The 21,857-nt window shown below is 41.0% G+C and overlaps 1 protein-coding gene across 3 annotated transcripts in view; it reads right to left on the bottom strand.

Moving 5' to 3' along the window:
• Positions 1–235: 235 nt before the first annotated feature.
• Positions 236–21,857, bottom strand: part of LOC145774820 (GPI ethanolamine phosphate transferase 2, catalytic subunit-like) — a 192,396-nt gene continuing 170,774 nt past the window's right edge. For 2 of the 3 annotated variants that reach the window (XM_082586138.1, XM_082586136.1), the window contains 2 exons: positions 10,395–10,569; positions 236–2,179 (listed from right to left, as the gene is read on the bottom strand). In XM_082586138.1, coding sequence (XP_082442264.1) covers positions 1,959–2,179; positions 10,395–10,569 — 396 coding nt within the window. In that variant the 3' untranslated portion in view covers positions 236–1,958. Of the gene's footprint in view, positions 2,180–10,394; positions 10,570–19,104; positions 19,330–21,857 lie in introns of those variants that run through there. The other variant, XR_014290061.1, reaches the window with a different exon arrangement.

Below are 21,857 nucleotides of genomic sequence, written 5' to 3'. Positions count from 1 at the left end.
AATATCAAATTAATTGGGCCATAAAACATATTTTTTTCATATAGCCTAATGATGTAATCTGACTTGTAATATCGCCATGGTATTATGTGCATTTCTACATTACTCCTGTACGCAACGTTGGTCTTTAGCATACTAACATATCGTAGATGTCGTTTTATTTGGACAGTTGCTCATAGTACTCCCAGAGCTAAATATACTGCAAACCTGTTGCAGATAATCTATATCGCACCTTTAGAGGAATTCATCAGTACGATTTTACATAATTCAAGAGTTTGCCGCAATAATCAGGAATGCTTTGTGTCTTATTCAAAGTATTCTTCATCTCATAAATAACAAAGTGCCATGAGACATCAAAATGACGTAGAATAGCTGTAAAGTTTATAAGTTTTGCGCAAAGAAATTAAAATGAGCCAGGATACTTTGTTATCTGTCCGATATAAACTCATCTATATTTGTCTAAATAGGTTGAATGACAGTAAATTAGCATAATTAGACTGTTACAACCGATTACACAAATATGTGAAACGTATAATGATTTTTAGCAATGATGGGACCGCTTGAAGTACCTCTCATTCTTCATTGTAGGGATGCTATGAACTCATAACGAAAATCAATGACCTAGAATTCATTACACCGTGGTGCTGACAAAACACGTTGTGTATGTAGCATGACAGGTGTTATATTATATTGTATCGACGCTCTACGAGATAAATACAAGTGAATATACTTGCAAGAATCTAGGGTACGATAAGGCGTTGTAAAATCAATAATCGAGCAATTTTGTTATTATTATGGGAATACAACATGCATCAAAAATAATTAAATTTGGGCTTCAGCATCTTCTAAGAAACAAGCGTATTTACGACTTCGGCAATGTCGTCGAACAAGGGTAGAGCACATAAAAAGAAAAAATCGTAATGTTTGATTTGTAGTTTGTGCGATAGGCTACAATCAAAGTAAGCAACATATTGTTACAATAATGATCAAGCATTTTACGTTGATTCAACGTAGAAATGCATCGACGAAACATCAGGGACAGACTTTCTGTAACGGAATAAAACTTGTTTATTCTATCTGGAAAGCAGCGAAATGTGGAAAGCAGTCGCAATTCTAAGGGCATTGTTCGAACACACACAAGATCGTCGTAATCATCGAATTGTCATAGTTTGCTTGTTGGCCGGCCAAGCGTAACTAATCAGGCGACAATACGTCTTCACAGTTCAGTTGAGTTTTGTTTTTATTTCTGACCATCACAGCGAAAAAGAGGTCTAGAAAAAGGCAAATGACACGAGAGTGGAAAAAACGAAAGGTTTGTTTCTTTATTATAAAAATCAGGCAGCTTTCAAATTTGACCCGCGTTCATAAACACGTTTATTAACAAACTTTAATAATATGTATTACAAACACGTTAATATCATTCAACGCTCAAAGGCCTTGCGATTGTTTTTCCAGCGGTAAAAGATTCTAGTTCATAACTGAAAGAAGTTATATGCGGTTAAACTTTAAGGCACTTTGTGCCCCTGCCCAGAAAAACATCGTCTCAAAAAGCCCAGATATGAAAGAGTTAAATCATCGATTTCTGAAATGGGCCCCTCTTTAAATCCTGCCTCGCCCCTTCCCCCAAACCTAAATCCACCACTGAGGCTGGGCCATAAAACTTCTCATGCTTGGAATTTTAAAACTATGCCAAATTTAAATTAAAAATTTTCTTTTACCATTTCCGGCGTTTACTATTCCGAGCGAAATTGATAATAAAGATGCACAACTGCAAACAAAAGTCTCAGTGTTCTTGATTTCGACAAAAGTAAACTTGGAGTCGAGCTTATGTTTACCAACTTAGGACAAGATAAAATCCTTCCAATTACGACTCTACTACAGTTTAGCCTACAGCCCTGATTGTCGAAGCTAAGTAAATCGTGAAGCGAGCGCGGAAGTACTTCGACACACAACAAACTACATCACCACAGTAAAGTAATGAAAATGAGAAGGAAAAAATGCACAATTGTGTTGGCGATTTCGTATAGCAGCTTTGGGGAAAAAACACTCCAAATAAATAAATGATAACGATGACCTGTTGCTACGGCAACAAACACAGCCAAGGAAAAGAGACGGAAGACTGACAACGTGCAAGTGACCGCTTTTGATGAAGAATCTTCACTTTTGCAATTATCGCTGTATGCTGTAAAATACAATTGAGATGCCTTTAAAACTACGAAACGATAATCTGCAATGGAAGCGTGCAAATATTTATTGCCTTGGGTAATGTTTTAAACGTATAAGTCAGGCTGGTCCAAACCCTGGCATGCGTTTAGGGGAAAGTCGGGCAAAATGGGATACTTAAGCCTAAACAGTCATAAAATTCTAGAAACTTAAGCAAAACGAACAATTTTTTTTTTAGCAGAAAGGTTGGGCATCATGCTACACAAATCAAACAAAAAAAATATCAAAAATGATAATGCTCATTTAAGTATTAAATAAATTCCAGAGGTGCCTTTTTTCCCATTTTGCCCCATGGGTGGGGCAAAATGGGATGAGAGAAGTGAATCAGAAATTTGCACAGCAACAATGCATTGACAGTCTAGAAACAAGTTTATCGTTGATGATTAAACAATAAACATGCAAAATAGCAGAAATAACATTTGAACCATAATTATGATAAAAAATATTAGCTAGGATATTCCTGAATGATTATAAGCTATAATTTAAGATCCATCAGGGATTCATAGTATAGGGATGACCAACTCCGCTGGATATCTGACAAAGGGAGTGTAAAAGTGTTGCCAAATATTTTTTAAATTTTTAGAAAAACTAATTTTTTAGCATTTTTAAAGAGTAGTGATTGCCCAAACCTTGTCCGTTTATTTACGGGAAAATTTTGGGCAACCGCTACTTTACAAATGCTAAAATGATATTTTTACTAAAAATTTAAAAAATATCTGGCAACACTTTTACACTCCGCTTGTCAGACATCCAGCCGAGTTGGCGATTCCTATACTATGAATCCCTGAGATCTATTAATAAACAAACTGTAATTCTGCTATGTCCTGTAGCATATAGCTTCCAGAAGTAGGCTAACAAAAATGAAGAAACCCATTTCACATGTAGTTTCATGAACTAAAAACTGATTCAATTCCAAGATGGCTACTTCCTACCAAAGTTTCCACTATGTTGCGTAAGTAGTTTTTTAAAAAAATGAGAACCTCGTTTTGCCCTACCACCTCATTATGCCCTACTTTCCCCTACTCTTTGTTGCTATCACTAACTCCCGAATTTAGTTTAAGCTAGCTGCTAACTTATCTATTTAAGTAATTAATTAATAAAATTATTGTCAAAAAAAAGGTGTCAGAAGAAACCAGAAAATTCAATTTTAATTGGAAAGAAAGGTATTTCTTGCCAATCACAATGGTAAACTACATGGTCTGGTGTCCTTGCAAGTAATATCGGTTCCACAGAAGTTTAACGTAAAAGACTTTGCACTGAAAATGAGTTCTATGTTCGGTAGCACATATAATTTCGAAAGCACTTGCTCACATATGATGTGATTAAAAAACGACAAACTGAACAGATAGGTTGACGAAACCCTGAATGGCTGATTGCGTCTGTCGACCACCGGATTTAAAGCACGCAAAAGCAAGAAAAAATATATTGTTTTAGTTTGTTATTTTGTTGATGTGTCGTATATTGTCTTTTTTACTAACTGAAAATCACTTTTTTGAGTCGCAAACAAGCTGAAAATCATATTTTTTGTGGCAGTCAAATTTTCTTCAAACCTTAAAGGTGCATTGCAACGAAAATACATGGCTTTTGTATTTGTAGATCTTTCTGAAATAAAAACGTTTTTCAACAATTTTTTTATTATTTGTATTACCATTAATTAAAAATCCTAAAAAAACCTTGTTTGATTTGAATGATTCTGATTGGTCAAAATTTTTGATGACGTCATTGGCTGGCAACGCCGTATCCAAGGTCTACTGTTTTGCGTGCAAACACAAGGAACAAATCGCGTAGGCTACCGAAACAGCAAACAATTTTGTGCTAAGGTAGTTTTTACGCCCTTAAAATGGTGGCTTCTTGTATGGCTCCCGGTTGTACTAACCGGGGAATCGTCAAAGGGGTATCCTTTCATCGTTTACCGCTGAATAATGACGACAAGCTGAAGAAATGGATCTCGGCGATGAAACTCAAAGACCCGCCTGTAAACAAGCACTGCCGTGTGTACAGCAATCATCTTCTGGACAGCGATTACCAACGTGATCTACAGGCAGAGCTATAAGGCACCAAGTCCAGACACCTGCTCATCCCTGAAGCTGTTCTTTCTGTCTTTAATTTTTCAAGATATGTAAAAGCCAGTGTCAATGCAGTACCCACAAAACTCGATCGACCTAGTACAGGTCTGTGAGTACGATCGGGCGTTTGGATCGAATAGCAAAGCGAGAAAACAACAAGACTTTGAAACAGGTCAGTAGGACAGTAAAACATTGGCAGGGTAGGCAACTCTGAATACATAGGCTACTTTTAGTTGATATAAACCACTTGGTTCAAGCAAATTATTTCCTGCATTTTTTTCAATGCAAATTTTCCATTCGACTGCTGTCCGGACTGGTGTTATCAGAGCACGAATCAGAATGATGTTCTTTGCTGTCAAGTCGCCGTCTTTTTGGTTTAAAGAGAAATCCTTGTCTAGTTTCAGACATCTTGTTTGTGTTGATCTTGTATTACTCACGTTTCTAAGGCAAATGCGTGAAGCTGTTTACTTGGTTGCCCGCCGATGACGTCACAAGACACATAGCGCCAACAGGTGGTCGATTTTTATTTGGTTATATCTCACAAACAAAAAGGTATATCAAAAAAAAATTTCGAAAAAGTCAATACTTAAACACCAAAAAGTCACCAAAAAAATTTAAATTTTTCATTTCAGGTCCCCTTTAATGTGGCCTTTCATGCACACAGTCTAGGACCAACCTGGTATACAGGGTCATCAATAATTAACGTTACAACTTTAAACAACTGTATTTAACATCAATGTTTAGCGTTACCGTACAATGTTAATAAATTGAACATTTCTCGATTTTATATTTTTAGGCCTAAATTTTATAGGCCATGAATGAAAATTTGAATAAGAATAGCTATTGTAGAGCTCTTCAAATCGGGCAAGTCAAGGAGTGATATTTGCAAGAACTTAAAAATTAACAGAATGTTGGTCTGGAGAACTCTCATAAGGCACAAGGAAACTGGAAATGTCAAAAATCGACCTGGCCAAGGTCGCCCTCGAACCGCCAGAACTTCAAAATTGATAAAAGCAACCAGAGAAAATGTGCGAAGAAACCCAAGACATCCATTTAAAAACTGGCAAAGGAGGCGAAGGTGGCCTATGGAACCATGTTCACAGTTCTCAGGAAGGATTTGAAGATGAGCCCATTCAAACACAATAAGAAACAGTTGCTAAATGCCAATACTATTGAGCAACGTCTCTCCAGAGTCAAGAGTTCTGCTCTCACGCATTGCACGAGGAGGCAGGCTGCCAAACCTTGTGTTCAGCGATGAGAAGAAATTTGATGCACAGCATCATTTCAGCAGTCAGAATGATCATGTTTGGTCAAGAGATGGTGGCGAAGTTGGCGAAATTGAACAAAGAAAACTACCGAAATGATATTCTTGAGGGTTCATTGTTGTCTTGGGCAAAGAAACACTTGAAAAAACGTAATTGGTCATGTAACATGTTTTTAAGCAACAAATTTATATTTAAGCGAAACTCAATCAATTGCATAACCTTCGACTGAGCCACGAAACCCTCGCTTCATCAAAGAAAATGATGAGAATCAGTGAAATAAAAGCGAAACTCAATCAATAACAAATTTATATTTTAACATTTAACCGAAACTTATCAGAATTGCAAAATGCATTTCAACGCTGCAAATTCAAAACCCAAGTTCTCACGAAACTTAGGTCATGCTTCCTGTTTAACCAATGTCACTCACATGGAATTTAGCTCAACACATCTGTATTTCTAAAGCGACACAACTATGTAACCGGTTTTGCTTTTATAACTCTCACGATAAGCTATTACTGATAAAAAGGTATTACCGGTATATTATGAAATAAGCGAGAAATTGAAAAAGGCAGACACTCAGGGACAGACTTGCAAAGCGGACTGAACAACTTTGGAACGAGAAGGTAAATTTCACGACGGGAGAATGTCGCTTTTCAGACACCCGTTGCAATAAATTAAATTGGTTAGATATTTCTCAATTCCCCGAATAGCAAAATTGTAACTTTGAACAATGATAAAACATATTTAATATTCGATTTAATTTGTTTAATTTTTGTAGGAAATCATACCCCTAGACAGACAGGAAGCCTAAATTATCCTTTAAATTATCTCTCAATAACCAAAAGTCTACACTAAAAATATAGCCAATTATTAGGAAAACCCTACATTGGAGGCTCGTCCAAACAAAAAAATGGTTAACTCGACAAATAATATGAACAAAAATTGTGTGAAAAAGATTTAGAGTAATCAAATTAAATTTTATCAGATAGTCAGACAGTCTTAATATAATTAACTAACTTTTGAGAATCTTGGGGGTATTCCCCCATAAAATGGGGGAATTCAACCAAATGAATCAAAAATTCAACCAATCAAAAATGTAGGGTATTATAATGGGGGAATACCCTACCGGACGCGGACAAAGAAGCAGGCCAAGCCGCCTCAAGAACGGTGTTCCCCAGGGATCTGTCCTGGCTCCACTCCTTTTTAATGTTTACATTCATGACCTTCCACTAACAACATCTAAGCTGTATGCCTATGCCGACGACCTGGCTATGGTGCATAACGCTTCGGAATGGTCTCCTCCACTGAAAAGGACTCTAACTCAAGATATGGCCAAGACGTCCGACTACCTCCACAAGTGGAGACTCAAGCTCAGTAAATCTAAAACGGTGTTGACCGCTTTCCATCTAAACAATAAGGAAGCAAAGCAGTTTACTTTTACCTTTTACCAGTTCTTTCAGGCATCGCCCCTGCTGAGCTTCGCCGCAAAGCTACCACAGTCTTCCTGGCTCGCTGGTCACTGGAGCCACGCCATGCACTCCACAGCTACATCACCAGATCAGTAATAAAGAAACGTCTCAAATCGAGAATCGAGAAACGCCTCAAATCGAGAAGCACAATCCTTGCTGGAGCACAACACCAGTGCCTCATCCTCGATCATCAATACCTGGCAAGAGAAGTGGACAGACAACACCTCCAGACTCCACACTTTTGTCCCCAACGCTGAGCTCAGGCAACCTGCCTGGGTACGGTTGAATCGCCTTCGCACGGGTGTTGGGCGCTTCGCTTCCTTGATGCACAAATGGGGCCTACCAACATCTGCGGCATGCAACTGTGGTGCTCTACCACTGCCCGACGTTTACTTCTCCAAAGGCAGTTGGCCTGTCAATGCTGGAGGACTCTACAATCAAGTGGCTGCTCGAAAAATGCCCGGACATTTGACCACAATGAAATTGTAGTCCAAAAAAAACAAACTCTTATACGAAAGAAGAACTCGCAAAAAAAATAAGGCAAAGAAAATATGTACCAGCAGTATTTAAAATACATCACATTTCGGAGGAAATACCCTCAGGCGAAAATATTGTCCATACCTCTTGTCCACACCTTATACAGGGTGAACAGAAAGTCCTTGGATTTTTTTTTTTCATTTTTTGATTAAACATATAATTGAGTGTCACTTACGTCAAATATAGTTATTATTTTCTAAAACGTCTACACTCAGCCTGTTTCACCTTAAGGGGGATGATCAGAAAGTTCTTATTCAAATAAAATGGAATGTCACTTATATGCCTTTTAATATGCTAAATATCTTTCTAAATTCTCTAAAATTTAGGTCTAATTGTAAGCATTAGTTGTAAGGTTTAACCGTACCTGTTACTGGCGCAGACCCTATGGTCTCGCCCTCTGCTAATTCAGCAATTTCACATAGAAGCAGTGACGCTAGAAACCTGAGATTTCTTGACTTTTACTTTTTTTTCTTGTCACAACTTTTAATCCCGATTATGTTGGTATCGGATAATTGTGAAGTTCACAATAAACCTTTTGTCACAGCCAGTTATGAAATGCAAAAAATTTGCTGATATTCAATAGCTTGATTGACAGTTTACTATTACTTAGCGTGCAGTTTCATTTTGTGTTTGTCGGCGGCGCTAAAACTCCATCCTGTACCCAAGCAACAAAATCCGTCATTTTTACATTGATTCAACGTCGATTTTGCTGTCTGGGTAGGGGGTCGCGATCTGACGTGATATGAGTCATACTTTGCTGGCAGACAATAATTAGGAAGGTAATTTGTTATTTGCGCAAATTGCTTTGTAGTGCAAAAAGTGCATGGAATACTGTTTGCACAGAAACAATCGATGAAATTCTGTGTTCAACGCAAGAAGACTTTCAAAATAAAATGTGAACTGAGAAATTTGACCAAGAAATGCTGAAAATAGGTCAAAAACCGAGTCTTTATCACCTTTTCTACCTAAAATACACAATCACGAATATATTTTGCGAAATAAATTGATTGAAGTGATAGATAAGGCTTTTGATCAACGGCATACTCTTTCCTGTTCTTATTTGATATAAGCCGATGGAGTGATTAGCAATAAGAGAGACGTGGACCTGATAGTCTCGGCCAGTAACTCTTGCCGCCAAAAGGAAGCAGTAACAGATACGGTTAAAATGAGCCAAAAAGAAGCCATCATCCAGCTTCATCGCGCTGAAAAAACCAACTCTGAGATCTTTAAGCTCTTAAAAGTTGCCAAATTCGCCGTTTAACATGTTGTGAATAGATTTAAGGAACTTGGTACATCTGAAAATCGTCCTAGGAGTGAAAGACCTCGCACTGCTCAAAGAAAGCGGTTTAGATTGTCCAGGAAAGGGTGAGGAAAAAGCCAAACAGATCCAAAATCATTGGGGGGCATGTGCCACTTAGACACTATGCTATTGAATGGGAGTGTTGTATTTATTAAAGATACATTATAATTTGGCATTAAGAAAGCGCAAGGACATGCTTCTGTATAAAAAAGGCTTCCACAATTGACTTTTCTTTCCGTATCAACGTTTCATGCGATGGCACCAACAAATAAAAAAATTCATTCTCAAAGTCGTGATTGGTGTTGGTGTCACTCTTGTCGGTATCAACATGGCTTGATGTGTCCCGCAGTAGTCAAATGATGTTTACCACAGTTTCTACTATGATTTTTTCACGCATTGTTTCCATGAAAAAATTCCAAAAACGAGTTATTTTTTTCGCTCTATGTAGTTAGTAGTTACGTAATGAGTAGAAGGAGTGTGACTGAAAAAAATATAGCGCCTGTCCGCTACTGCTACATTGAAAAAAAGTAGAGCTGCTACTCTAACAAAAATGTAGCAGTGCTACTGCTCCAAAAAGTAGCACGCTACTGCCCACCTCTGAACTTTTGGTATTGGTATCATTATTCTGCAGCTCTGCGTTCAGTTCGAGACAGTTTATGGTTTATTTTCGGTGTTCGTATGGACTGTTCAACCCTTACTTTTTATCTAACAACATTTTGACGATGATGATATTTGTGCGAGTTCTGCTATTTTTGGTTGAAGCTGTACTGCATCCCACCTTTCCACTTGGAATTATAATATACCAGTAGATGAAGGATTATAGTCTTTGTACTCAGATCATCTCCTCCATTAATGTGCTTGGGATGTCGCTATTACATTAATAGCTGTCTCGTATGGTCGCAACTTCACACATTCTTAAACTAATTTTATAATTTTGGTATCCAAAAGACGGCAATTAAATTTTCTTTATAATCTTGTCCAAACTTGACGTGTATCCAGGCCCTAAGCTTGTGTGAACTACTTTTTAAAATGTGGGCCTGGAGAGCAAACAATTTACTGCCTACTTTCGAAAGTGCGGGAAACTTTTTTTGAGAGTGAGTAGCAGGCGCAGACAGAGCGAAAAAGATCGCTTCGCACGACACAGAATTGGATCATTATGCTGTCAATTTACACTAGGCTAATACTCTTAACAATCTAACTGTGATATATCCACTTCTACAAATAATTGTTAGTTTTCTCTCTCGTTGCCGACCCCCTTTGATTTTTTCTAGCTGCGCCGCTGCACCAATACACCATGTATAAATGTTGATATCACTTTACTTCCCTGGCATGTCTCATTGTCTCTGACGTATCCCTCGAGAAGCGTATCAACAAACTTGGCAAAATTTGTTATTCTACAAGATTGCAAAATGTTCAGCAAAAGCTGACAAAGCTTAGCCTAGCCATTCCCACGTTCACTCAATCATTCATTAAAAAATGAAGTAAAATGGTACATATTATTCATAGCCAATCATAACTTATAATTGCTCACTATTACCATATTTTGCTTTCATGATATCAGCAGTGCACATGGTCATCCACAATATAGGACCAAGATACGTAGAAAATACACCAAGAAATCCAGCAAAAGTGTAATTATACCAGCCAGCACTATCAGATAGCCCGATGTATGCAGCAGATACATCAACAGTTGCAAGGCTATTGGAATTACCCTGGAAACAAGAAAAATGGGTAAATAACAAATGATTGTTGATGCCAACAAGTATAGGACGAAAAAGTGGAAATATTGTAACGTTCAACAACACAAAAATAACTTCAAAGAGATAAAGTGTTTCTGGATAGTTTCGGTGCGCTGAACATGAATATGAACTCCGTTTTTACCCATTAACCTAATTTATTTTTGTAATTTTAATTTAAAATTTTTGTAAAAATGTGTGTATTTGCCTTATCGCAGGTAGTGCCTTGAAACATTTGAAGTGCAAGTTATTGTGCATAAGACAGAACTTTTTCAATCCTACTTGCCCGTAGTAGTATTAAGTGTAATCTATATCTAATTTATTGTTATTTTGTGTTTGCAACCCGTACCACTTCGGATCTAGAAATAATTGGGGGGGCTGAGGAATTCAACATAAAAACTTCAAGCAAATTGAACAACATAAATATTGTGATTAAACAATAATGGAAAGATTGACAGGGGGTTTTGGGTGGCGTGCCCATCAGGATCAGCTCTTGCATACCAGGATAGTTTTACATGTATTACAGACGAAATCGGTTAATAGTATACCGCTTAAACGTATCAATCATTTATTTGAATCAAAACCTGACATCCCAAACCAAATCCAATGTAATGTTAAGTAAAACCATCGGTTAAGCGTATACTGTTTAGAACAATAAGTCGGATAACAGTATCAGGATTTGCTTCTCGTTTGCATACTTCATCATTTAATCGTATAATTGTACCCGTAAGCGATAAGTGAATCTCTCTCTTTTCTTCGCATAAATGTCTGCAATGTTCAAAGGCGAAATGAAGCAAAGGTGAGACAGACGCATACGATCAAAACAAAGACAAGTGTCTGTAATCCCAGGCCATAATCTTATGTGCTAGACATCGCACAGCGAACAACCAATTTTCGCACAGCTGGACTTCATTAAAACACAAGAGCAGACAAAAGGAATAATCACACTTCCCAATAAACAAGTTTAAATGCTTTTGATGTCATCCGTCAGCGACTGGCCTTCCAAGGAATGGACGCGGACAAATTATTTCGACTTGAGAAGGAAGTGTTGGAAAGCATGTTTAAAAGTTTATATCAGAAAACTCTTGAGAATTAAAAAAAAAGCTGAATAAAAGTAGCCTACTGTTGTGAAATGTAGTGCGTAATTTCATTTGTGCAGTTTCTTTCAGTTGAAGAACATTGCAAACTAATTATTTTATCGTCGTCGTCGTGTGAGCGTCTGGGGCCGAGGGTCTATCCTTTTACCACCCCAGACTCACGATGTTCCCGGACTACACTGGAAGGCTGCTAGAGAGCAGCCAGTCTTTGGTTTCATCATCCATGACACGCAGACCTTCCACTCCGTTAGGTGGCTTGAAGATGGAGCAGGCATTGATGATATGGTCTGCGGTCTGTTCCTCGGCACCACATTCACAGGAGGAAGAGGCCATTCCCCATTGGTGCATGGTTGAGCGGAAAAGCCCGACGCCCATGCGGAGACGGTTGAGGTGCACCCATGCCTGTCTTGGTAATGTTAGACCGATGGGGCGTGTGTCGGCGTCGGGGATGAACGAATAGAGTCTGGTGGAGGTTGACTTCCATTCAGAACTTCATTGATAAGAAGTTGAGCGGCTGGCACGAATGGGTGTCTTGATTTCAATCAACGGTGGTGCTCGTTTGGGAGAGCAGAGATCTTGTGGTGGAGAAGGTGGTTAGGCTCCAGTGCCCGTCAACCGAGGGACAGAGTGGCTTCTTGGCGACAAAGCTCAGCGGGTTGGATGCCAGCGAGAATGGGGAGATTGTCCAATGGTGTGGGACGCAGGCATCCGGTCACTGTGCGCAGAGCGCTGTTTATGGCAGTGTCGATGTTATGGCAGTGAGCACTGCGGCACCAAACAGGTGCACAGTACTCTGCTGAAGAGTAGACAAGGGCTAAGGCTGCTATACGCAAAGTGTCAGCCCTCGCCCCCCAGCTAGAGCCTGCCAGGCGCTTGAGTAGCGAAGCGCGGGATGTAAGTTTCTTGCGCAGTGACACCAAATGGTGGCGGTATGTGAGCGATCTGTCCAGTGTCACCCCAAGATATCTTGGTTCGGGGCAGAAAGACAGAGATTTTCTGTTGTTCTGGACGTGTAGCTCACGATCAGCTTCCCGATTATGGAGGTGGAAAGCTGCTGCCACAGTTTTGGTTTCGCTGAGTTTCAGTCGCCAGTTCTGGAGATAGGCTGAGAGAGTTTTCGTGTCCTGGCTCAAGGTGTCTTCTAGATTTTCCCACGACTTTGCGGAGTGGAGAAATGACAGGTCGTCCGCATAAGCATATTTTGCGGAGACCGTAGTTGGCAGGTCGTGGGTGTAGATGTTGAAAAGAAGTGGAGCCAGGACCGATCTCTGTGGGACGCCGTTTTTCAGGCGTCTCAGTCTGCTTCGCCGTGAGCTACCGGTGGTGAGGGTGAAGCTTCTATTCCTGACAAGTTCCATAATCATATGAACCATATGTCGGTCAGGAAGCAGGCGAAGCAGCTTGCAAGTAAGGCCGCGATGCCATACGGTGTCATACTGTAAGATCTAGAAAGACAGCGCCGGCCTTCTTTTTTGCCTCAAAGCAATCCTCGATGTCTTAGGTTAAGAGTGTGACCTGATCTACGGTGGATTTTCCGCGCAGAAACCCAGCTTGCTCTTTTGGAAGGAGCGGGTCGATGATTGGGTTGACGCGTGCGCAGATCAGTATTTCGAGGATCTTGAAAGGAACACAGAGGAGGGATATCGGACGATAACTCCTTGGGTGCTCTGGTGGCTTGTGAGGCTTAGGGATCGCAACTACTAAAGCTCTTCTCCAGATTTTTGGGATTGTGAGGTGGTGCAGGCAGGAGAGAGGAATCTACGTAACCAGGACTTTAGGGCATGGCCAGCATGGAGCACAAACTCAGGGCAGATCTTATCCGGCCCTGGAGACTTGTGTGGTTTCACTAGGCGGAGGGCGGTGGCAAATTCCTCTGGGGTGAAGTCTCCAGAGATTGCTTCCTCTTGTGGTGTTTCCACTCGCCAAAGGGCAGATACTTCCTTGGCAACAAGGCGGGATGCCTTGCGGTCTTTTGTCTTGTAGACCCCGTTCAGCACTAGCTGGGAAGCGATGGCATTAGCAGAAACGGGGCACTGACGAGGGGAGTTTGCTGAGCGCCCAGTGAGGTTGTTGACGATGCTCCATACTTTGCGGCTTGAATGTGAGAAGTCGATGGTTTGGACAGCTTCGTTCCATCGCTCAAGCTTCTTTTTGTCCAGCCGCTCAAGTAGTCTGGTGGCGGCGGTGTTAGAAGCAGCACCACTTGTGGCGCTTAGGTAGGAGCGATAGAGAGCTTCACACTCAGAGTCCCAGCAAGGTGTATAGCTGGTTCGATGGCCGCGTGGTATTGTGGCCTTTGCCGCAGTTATTATGGCATTGCAGAAGTTCTGGTATGCCTCGTCTGCGTTGCATGTTTCAGGTGATGGTAACTTTGCAGCAGACTCATTGGTCAGGAGGCTGTATTGATTCCAATCGGCTTTTTTGAAGTTCCATCGCTTCACCGGTGAACTCGGGACAGGAGCCACAAGTTTTGGGCGATGATGAGGGACGGCCGGTGTTGGGACCACGGGAACTTTTCAAGCACACACCTTTCAGGAAGAGAGCTGTCGACACTCGCCAAGGCCAAGTCAGGGTTTGTCCCTGTTCCCCAGCGGCCGGAGTGGAAACTGGCTGGTTCCTTTAGATTGAATAGGAGGTCAAGATGGTTTGTAGAGGCCCAGTCAGCCAGCAATTCTCCGTCGCTGCTTGTGTTGTTGTAGCCCCAGTCGATGTGCTGGCAGTTGAAGTCACCAGCGTAGAGACTGGGGGAGGGGAACGTTGGGAGGGATAATGGCAACATTCGCGAGGGTGGGGGCTTGTAAATGTTGACGATGTTGTAGTCTGAGATACTTCTTCTTCTTGCGTTTGAGGCCGCCACAGATCACGTTGTTACATCCAGGCACAGCAGCCAATGGATTGTGTATTCATCGAGCATTGTTAGGTCCACATGTCTATCTTGTGGTCGGTATACAGGACATTGATAGATAATGTGGTGTGCAGTTTGAAAATCTGAGCCACACGCACAAGATGGTGAATCGGCGAGGCCCCACTGGAACATGTTGCTGCTGAAACGGCCCACTCCAGTCCGCAGGCGATTGAGCTTCACCCATTCCTTCCGGGGTAGTTCTGCTCCAGGTGGGGTGTTGGTATTGGGAAGGACTGTGAGTTGGGTTGGTCTCGCAACTTCTCTCCATTCACGGTTCCAAACTTCGGAAATGTGGAAGTTCGATTTGCAGATAGCTGCAGCATGTCGGGAGAACGGGCGTCGAGATTTCAAGCGCTGGGGCTTTTGGGAGTGCGAGTTTAGGACAATCTGGTTGAGGAGGTGGTCATCCCTTGACATAGCTTGTAGGACCAGGCTATGTACGTGGTTTTCCCTACGAAGTCTACCTGGGGCGATGCCTGATAGTACCGGCAGAAAGTCAGTGGGAGTTGGAAGCAGGCAACCGGTGATTATTCTCATGGTGGTGTTGAGGGCAGTGTCAATTTTGGAAGTGTGTACGCTGCGGCACCAAGTGGGGGAAGCATATTCGGAGGTGCTGTAAACAAGTGCAAGAGCACTTGTACGGAGTGTGGATGTACTAGCACCCCAGGATGTTCCAGCTAGGCATCTCAGCAAGTTGTTGCGTGCTGATAGCTTAGCATGAAGGGCTTCAGCATGGTGTTTGTACGTTAATTGTCGGTCGAGCTTCACTCCTAGGTAGGTGGGACACGGGTTGTGTGGGAGTGGGTTTCCGTTGAGAGAGACTGACAATTGGCGTGTTGATTTCATGTTGCAAAGGTGAAAAGGTGTGACGGTGGTCTTTGCCAGGCTCAGTTTCAGCATCCACAGCTTCAGGTAGTCTGCGATTTGGGCCATGTCATCTGTAAGTGCTTCCTCTACCACATGCCAGGACTTGTCAGAATTGAGTAGTGCCAGATCATCAGCATAGCCGTACTGGCGTGACGTGGTCTCTGGCATGTCACTAATGTAGATGTTAAATAGTAGGGGTGATAAGCATGATCCTTGCGGAACACCGTTTTTTAAGCGACGAGGCCGGCTGCACTGCCCGTCACTCGTCTTAAGCAGAAAGGTCCGATTTGCCAGAATATTTGCGAGAAATCGCACTACCTTTTTGTCTGGGATCATGCGGAGGAGCTTTAGGGTTAGCCCTAGGGTTAGCCCATCTGAGATACTAATGCACACCCACTCAATCTCAGCCTCAATTGGAGATTGGTTGACAAAGGTCCACTTCAGGCTCTCATGCACAAACGTGGCAATGCCGTGCTTCCTGCTTAAGGTAGACCCGGCTAGCGTGTAGTTGGGAATAGCTAGCCTATCTGCAGAGGTGCAGTGGGTCTCTTGGAGGAGGATGACGAGTGCCCGGTTGGGATGGGCAAGCTGCTCCACAACTTTGATCTTGCTTGTTGTGTAGACTTCTATGTTGAGCTGCAGAATGGTGGGGCGTCTGAACTTGTCCATTGCCCCTTGCAGCTGTGCCGTCCGGGTGGAGGCTCCACCGATGGTGGACGGTATACACAAATTATTATTGTATACACAAATTGGACCAATAGTGGTCCAGATGGGACAATATATGATAGTACATCTTCAGGATGGTTTCATTTAGAGCTCGACCGATATCACTTTTTCAGGCCGATACCGATACCGATATTTATGAAATTTTTAGGCCGATACCGATATATATCGGCCGATATATATCAATTACGAAAAATTTGTTACCAACAAGGTTATTAAGCAACAAACCAGTCCAAGAAAGTTTATGCATTGGTTGCTGTCATAGGCGCTGAGTTTTCAAAATACTGTAGCTGGGTGGGCGAACACATACTGTCACGTCACGTCGTGATCACCAATAATAATGTAGAACTCCACTGTTGTTTTCCTGCCACCAAGGTCCAAGATCTAGGCTTCCTAGTTCCTACTACTATAAATTGCAAATATCTAGCGATAAACTGCGCTATTGAACCGAGCTTACATTGAATCTACAATAGAACAGTTAACAAAGGAGTTGAATTGCAACTAATGAGTGACAACCAACGGTTTCATCCGGCCAAACCAACACGTGTGCACTGTTCGGTAGTGCACAGTTTAATATCAGTGACGTAACAGACGCAACTGTGATGGTTGAGACCAGGGTTGCACGTATCGGTTCCAAATCGCTATTCGATAGCGCTATTTTCTACTTTTTCAATATCGATTACGTCATAGTCTTTTCTTTTTTCTGCCAATATCGTTTATGGTTTTTCTTTACTTTTTTTTATGTGAATCGATATTCTTTATTCGATTGTTTTGCGACTTTTTTCAAGCCTTTAATTCTACTTAATAACATACGATGGACAAAGATATCATAACGTATTTTGACACTCATGCGAGAAAAACGATAATTGAACAATCCCGATCCAGCGGAGTTGAAAGGATAAGCATTTTGTTTGAAGTTATGCATGATTGAGCAGAAAGGTAGCACTGGTAGGCAGTATAAAATCAGATACTTGATTTGTATTTTTTTTAATTGCGTTTAATATCGATTAGCCTATTCTTTATTCTCTACTTTTTTGGGAGGCTATTGAAATCGGATATTTCTCTACTTTTTGGAAGGCTATCGAAATCGGATATTTCTCTACTTTTTTGGGAAGCTATCGAAATCGGATATTTCTCTACTTTTTTGTTTGACTATCGATATCGATTTATCCCCTACTTTTTTCAATATCGACTTGCAACCCTGGTTGAGACGACAACATAGAGCATTTTAGCAGCAGAGTTAATTGATGGCGTCGTTTGAGAGAAAATTACTCCTTTGAAGAACAATGCTACAGTTTTTACACCGATTTAACATCTGGCGATGTTAAAACGATGTAACAGCAGTGGAAATTGCGGTCAGACTTTTGCTGCGAATGAACCCAGACAGCAAAATCCGTCATTTTTACATTGCTGTGACGTCTGCGGACATTGAACCAATGTAAAAATGACAGATTTTGCTGTATGGAAGTTCCTCACAGGTTTGCGCAGTTTACTTGATTTATAGCACTGGGCTTACGAGTGGCAGAGTGGAGACAAACGGCGCAGCTGAACACTTTTGCTCGTTTAACGAGGAATCAACGTTGTTTAACGTTGCATGAATGTAACATGGCAATAATTGACGAAAACTAATCGCCTAATTAGTAGGTCTAGTAGGGCCTATCATATGGCAACAAAGCCTTGCGAATAAGGTAAGTAGGCTAGTATTAGAAGTTGGCAGATGGTTACAGAAATTTTTGGACTTAAAATTGAATTAATTTTTTTTTTTAATTCCTGAAATGTCCGGCGGGCGCGGCCCGCCCGCCCGGGACTCGGCGCAGGTGGTTGCTTGCTTAATTACGCCGCATAACTTCCACCGAAAGAGGTCGTGTGGCTTCTTGCGTCACAATGCTCTGGGCACGAATCGGAAAACTTCTATAATGACGCTACTATTTTCTTCTGTGCAAAGTTTCACTAGGCTTTTTTCTTTGGGTTTATTTTTGCAACTTCTACAATGACGCTACTATTTTCTTCTGTGCAAAGTTTCACCAGGATTTTTTCTTTATTTTTGCCACTTCTACAATGACGCTACTATTTTCTTCTGTGCAAAGTTTCACTAGGATTTTTTCTTCGGGTTTATTTTTGCGTGTCATGTGAACAAAAGTTAATTTTCCCTGGATCTTTTCTTTCTTACTGTAATACCAAAACTTGACAAATTTTGCGGCATCTTGCTGCGATAGCCTACTCGTATGATCTCATTTTGTAACGAATCTTGCCTTATCAATATCACTCGGAGATCAAAGCCAGGCATTGTGACGTAAGACTTGAAATAAGCTGTGCGTGGTTAGTGTAGAAGTACACCCGCACTCCCAACGATTCTTAGCGAAAAATTCACCTTTGTTACACTGATTCAATGTCATCAATCGTTGAAGCAACGTAAAACCCGAAATTTTTCCTGCTTGAATTGAAGCTAAGGGATACAGTATTAACATTTTCTAGATGCTCGCACTAGAATGGGCGGGAAATTATATTCTCACAGCAATTGTTTGTGCTATGTAAGCACGTTTGAGAAACTTGTGTTTCTTCTAAAGGCATGCATGGATGGTTTTGAGTGTGCTTTTGCTGGCCGATGTTTATCGGCGAAAAATAGCCGATACGATATATCGGCTACACCTGATATCGGCCGATACATATCGGCTGACCGATATATCGGTCGAGCTCTAGTTTCATTTGCGCACCGTTGAAAACTGTTTTTTCAAAATATATATTCAAGAGCTAAGGAAAAGGCTGGACCAAAAATCCTTATTGGTAATAACTAGGGCGATTTTTTGTCACAAAAGTTACTTTTTTTTAGTTATTTTATGAGACAGCGCAAAAGACTTGAAAAAAACCTTTGTGATTTAAAAACAAACAGTGAGTGTGAGCGGTGTTTTTCTACTATACCTCTATTTTTGTAGGCCACGTTTCATACTCAAAACTACACAGCAGGTACGGAGCTAAAAATAGCACGCTTGAATCAACAACTTCAGCGGTCAAAGTTCGCGTTGTGACGTCGCAGAGATTGGTGAGATGGAAAGAAGTCCGATTGCCATAGTTTGCAGAAAAATGCTTCGATCGTAGATGCTCTCCCAGTCAGCAAAGCTGGTCTTCTTTACATTGATTTAACGTCTGCAGATGGTAAATCAATGTAAAAAGGACCAGTTTTGTAGGCTGTAACATACAGCATAGTGTTATGTAACACAGAACTAGTAAACTCTTTAAAGTTTAACCAGAATTGTAAGCAATTGTAGGAAGTATCAGTTGTAATGTGCATTGCAGCCTAGTCAGCACAGACATCTTCTCAACAATTACGCCCATTCACGATAATCCTTTTTTTTAGCAAATAGGGTAAACAAATCAATCGCATAGTCGCATCAAAATGTCTGGCAAATAAGTGATACGATTAATCGATTTCGTCTGTACTACTCCACTTTGTAACAACACATCCGATTTGCAAGAATAACCAAGCGATTTCATTAGCTTGGCTTTGCATTTTGTTGATTAGCCATGCATGTAATGTTCATATTATACAAAAACAAACTCATATTCGGAATCAGCGCCCCGAATTTATAAAATGCAACCTCACTATTTGTGTTGGGTTCCGTCAACCGGGGCTACTTTAATACAACGGGGTAACTTTGATAGATAGGGGCTACTTTGATAAGTACACTTATTGATGGAAATATAACAATCCTATCTTCCATTGGTTGGTCTCTTGAGATCCCACATCATGTGTCAATAATTTGTTTTCATTTCAGTTTAGATTGTTTTAGATAAACTTTAAAGTAGCCGGATATACAATAACACACAGCTTAAAGTTATGCAGCTGGCACTCAGTTAAGTACAAGAAGGAGCTAGCATCTATGAGACTGCGAAATCACACAACATACCCTATGGCACTCTCTGGAATAAAATGAAGAACAAGCACCCAAATAAGCCAGGTCACCTGATTGCGTTGACTAAAATTGAAGAGGAAAATCTACTACATGTAATTGATGTGCTAAAACAGTGGAGACACCCATTAAATGGGACTGACATGTTCGTGAAAAGTTACTTGGATAAGAAAGGTGTCCAATTGAAAGCATTCATAGACAATTGCCCAGGTGATGATTGGGTTTCTTCTTTCATAAAAAGACATAATTTGACACAACGTATAGCAGAAAATGTTAAACTGGCTCGTGCTGAAGTTGATTGTGAGACGATAGTCAATTTTTTTGACAACTATGAACTAGAAGCAGTATTGTTCCGAGTGAAAATGTGTGCAAGCTGAAAGAAACACAATTACCGGTATGAAAAAGTATATTGCCTTAGTCCAAGAGTCCAAAGAAGATGCATTTGGTATTGTGTACTTAAAAATGCTCAAACCACCTGATCTTTTCACATTGAATCAGCATAACACTGACTTTGTGATCATGGAGGATATTATTGGCAAACTTGAAGAACCAACACTGTCAAACAGAAGTGGCTTGAAATTTGATGTAAATTGCTTGGAATGGGACGAGTAATTAAGTACAACTACAAGTTTTATTGTACTTCAAAGTGTGTAGTAGTAGTAGTCCAGTTTTTATCCGGTGATGTCCCCGTTACCGAGGGTGGCCGGATTCACCTCCAAGTGCCGCAATCGTCTTCACACCCTGCCTCCACATCGATCTGTCTAACGCGTCCTCTCTTGTCAAGCCCACCTTGCTGCTTTCTTCCTCAACTTGCTTTTTCCATGTTTTCTTTGGTCTTCCTTGTTTTCTCCGACCCTCCACTCGCAACTCCAGCGCTCTTCTCAAAACATCATCTTCATCCCTTCTCAAAACATGCCCATACCACCTCACTCCATTCGCTTTTGCCAACTTATCAACACTCTCATTCAACCCAAGCAAGCTCATAAGTTCTTCAGTATTCCTTTTGTCCATCAGCTTTACACCACACATTGCTCTCACCATCGCTCTCTCAGTTCTTCTTAAAATCGCCAATTCGTTTTCCCGTAAGCACCATGTCTCACTTCCGTACAGCATTGCAGATCTCACACAACTAGTATAAATTCTTCCTCTCATTTTCAACGGAAATCTTCTACCACATAACAACTCTCGACACTCTCTGAATTTCACCCAACCAAACCTTCCTCTTGCAGTCACTGCCGCTTCACAACCACCACTGGCATTCAATCTATCTCCTAGATAGCAAAAGGCATTTACTGATTCAACTTCATCATTCAGCTTTTCAACAGGACCAATCATTCCTTCCTCAATCTTCTTGCATCTTTCACATTCAAAACCATCTCCAGATCTGCATGTCACTCTCTTCATCTTTGCACATCTTCCATGCACCCATTTCTTGCATTTCGTACATGTAACAGAATTTGCCATCACTCTTCTTCCGCAGACGCCACATGGGTCAATTTTGCTCATTGTGATTTCCCCTTCCGTTCCGCTTATTACGACCTTTGTCTTTTTGATGTTCACACGCATACCTTTACATTCAAACGACTCCTTCCACTTCTCAAATTTCCCTCTCAGATCTTCCATTGTGTCACTCAACAAAACCAAATCATCGGCGTACAGTATCTCCATTAATGAATCTTCTCTTACACATTCGGTAATCACATCAATCACAATGGTAAAGATTAGAGGAGAGAGGACAGAACCCTGGTGTACACCGACCTTCAC

The sequence above is a fragment of the Aplidium turbinatum genome, chromosome 7, assembly GCF_918807975.1.
Source record: "Aplidium turbinatum chromosome 7, kaAplTurb1.1, whole genome shotgun sequence".
NCBI lineage: Eukaryota > Metazoa > Chordata > Ascidiacea > Aplousobranchia > Polyclinidae > Aplidium > Aplidium turbinatum.
The sequence above is the reverse complement of the archived record's forward strand: the minus strand, read 5'-3'. Positions and strand labels throughout refer to the sequence as shown.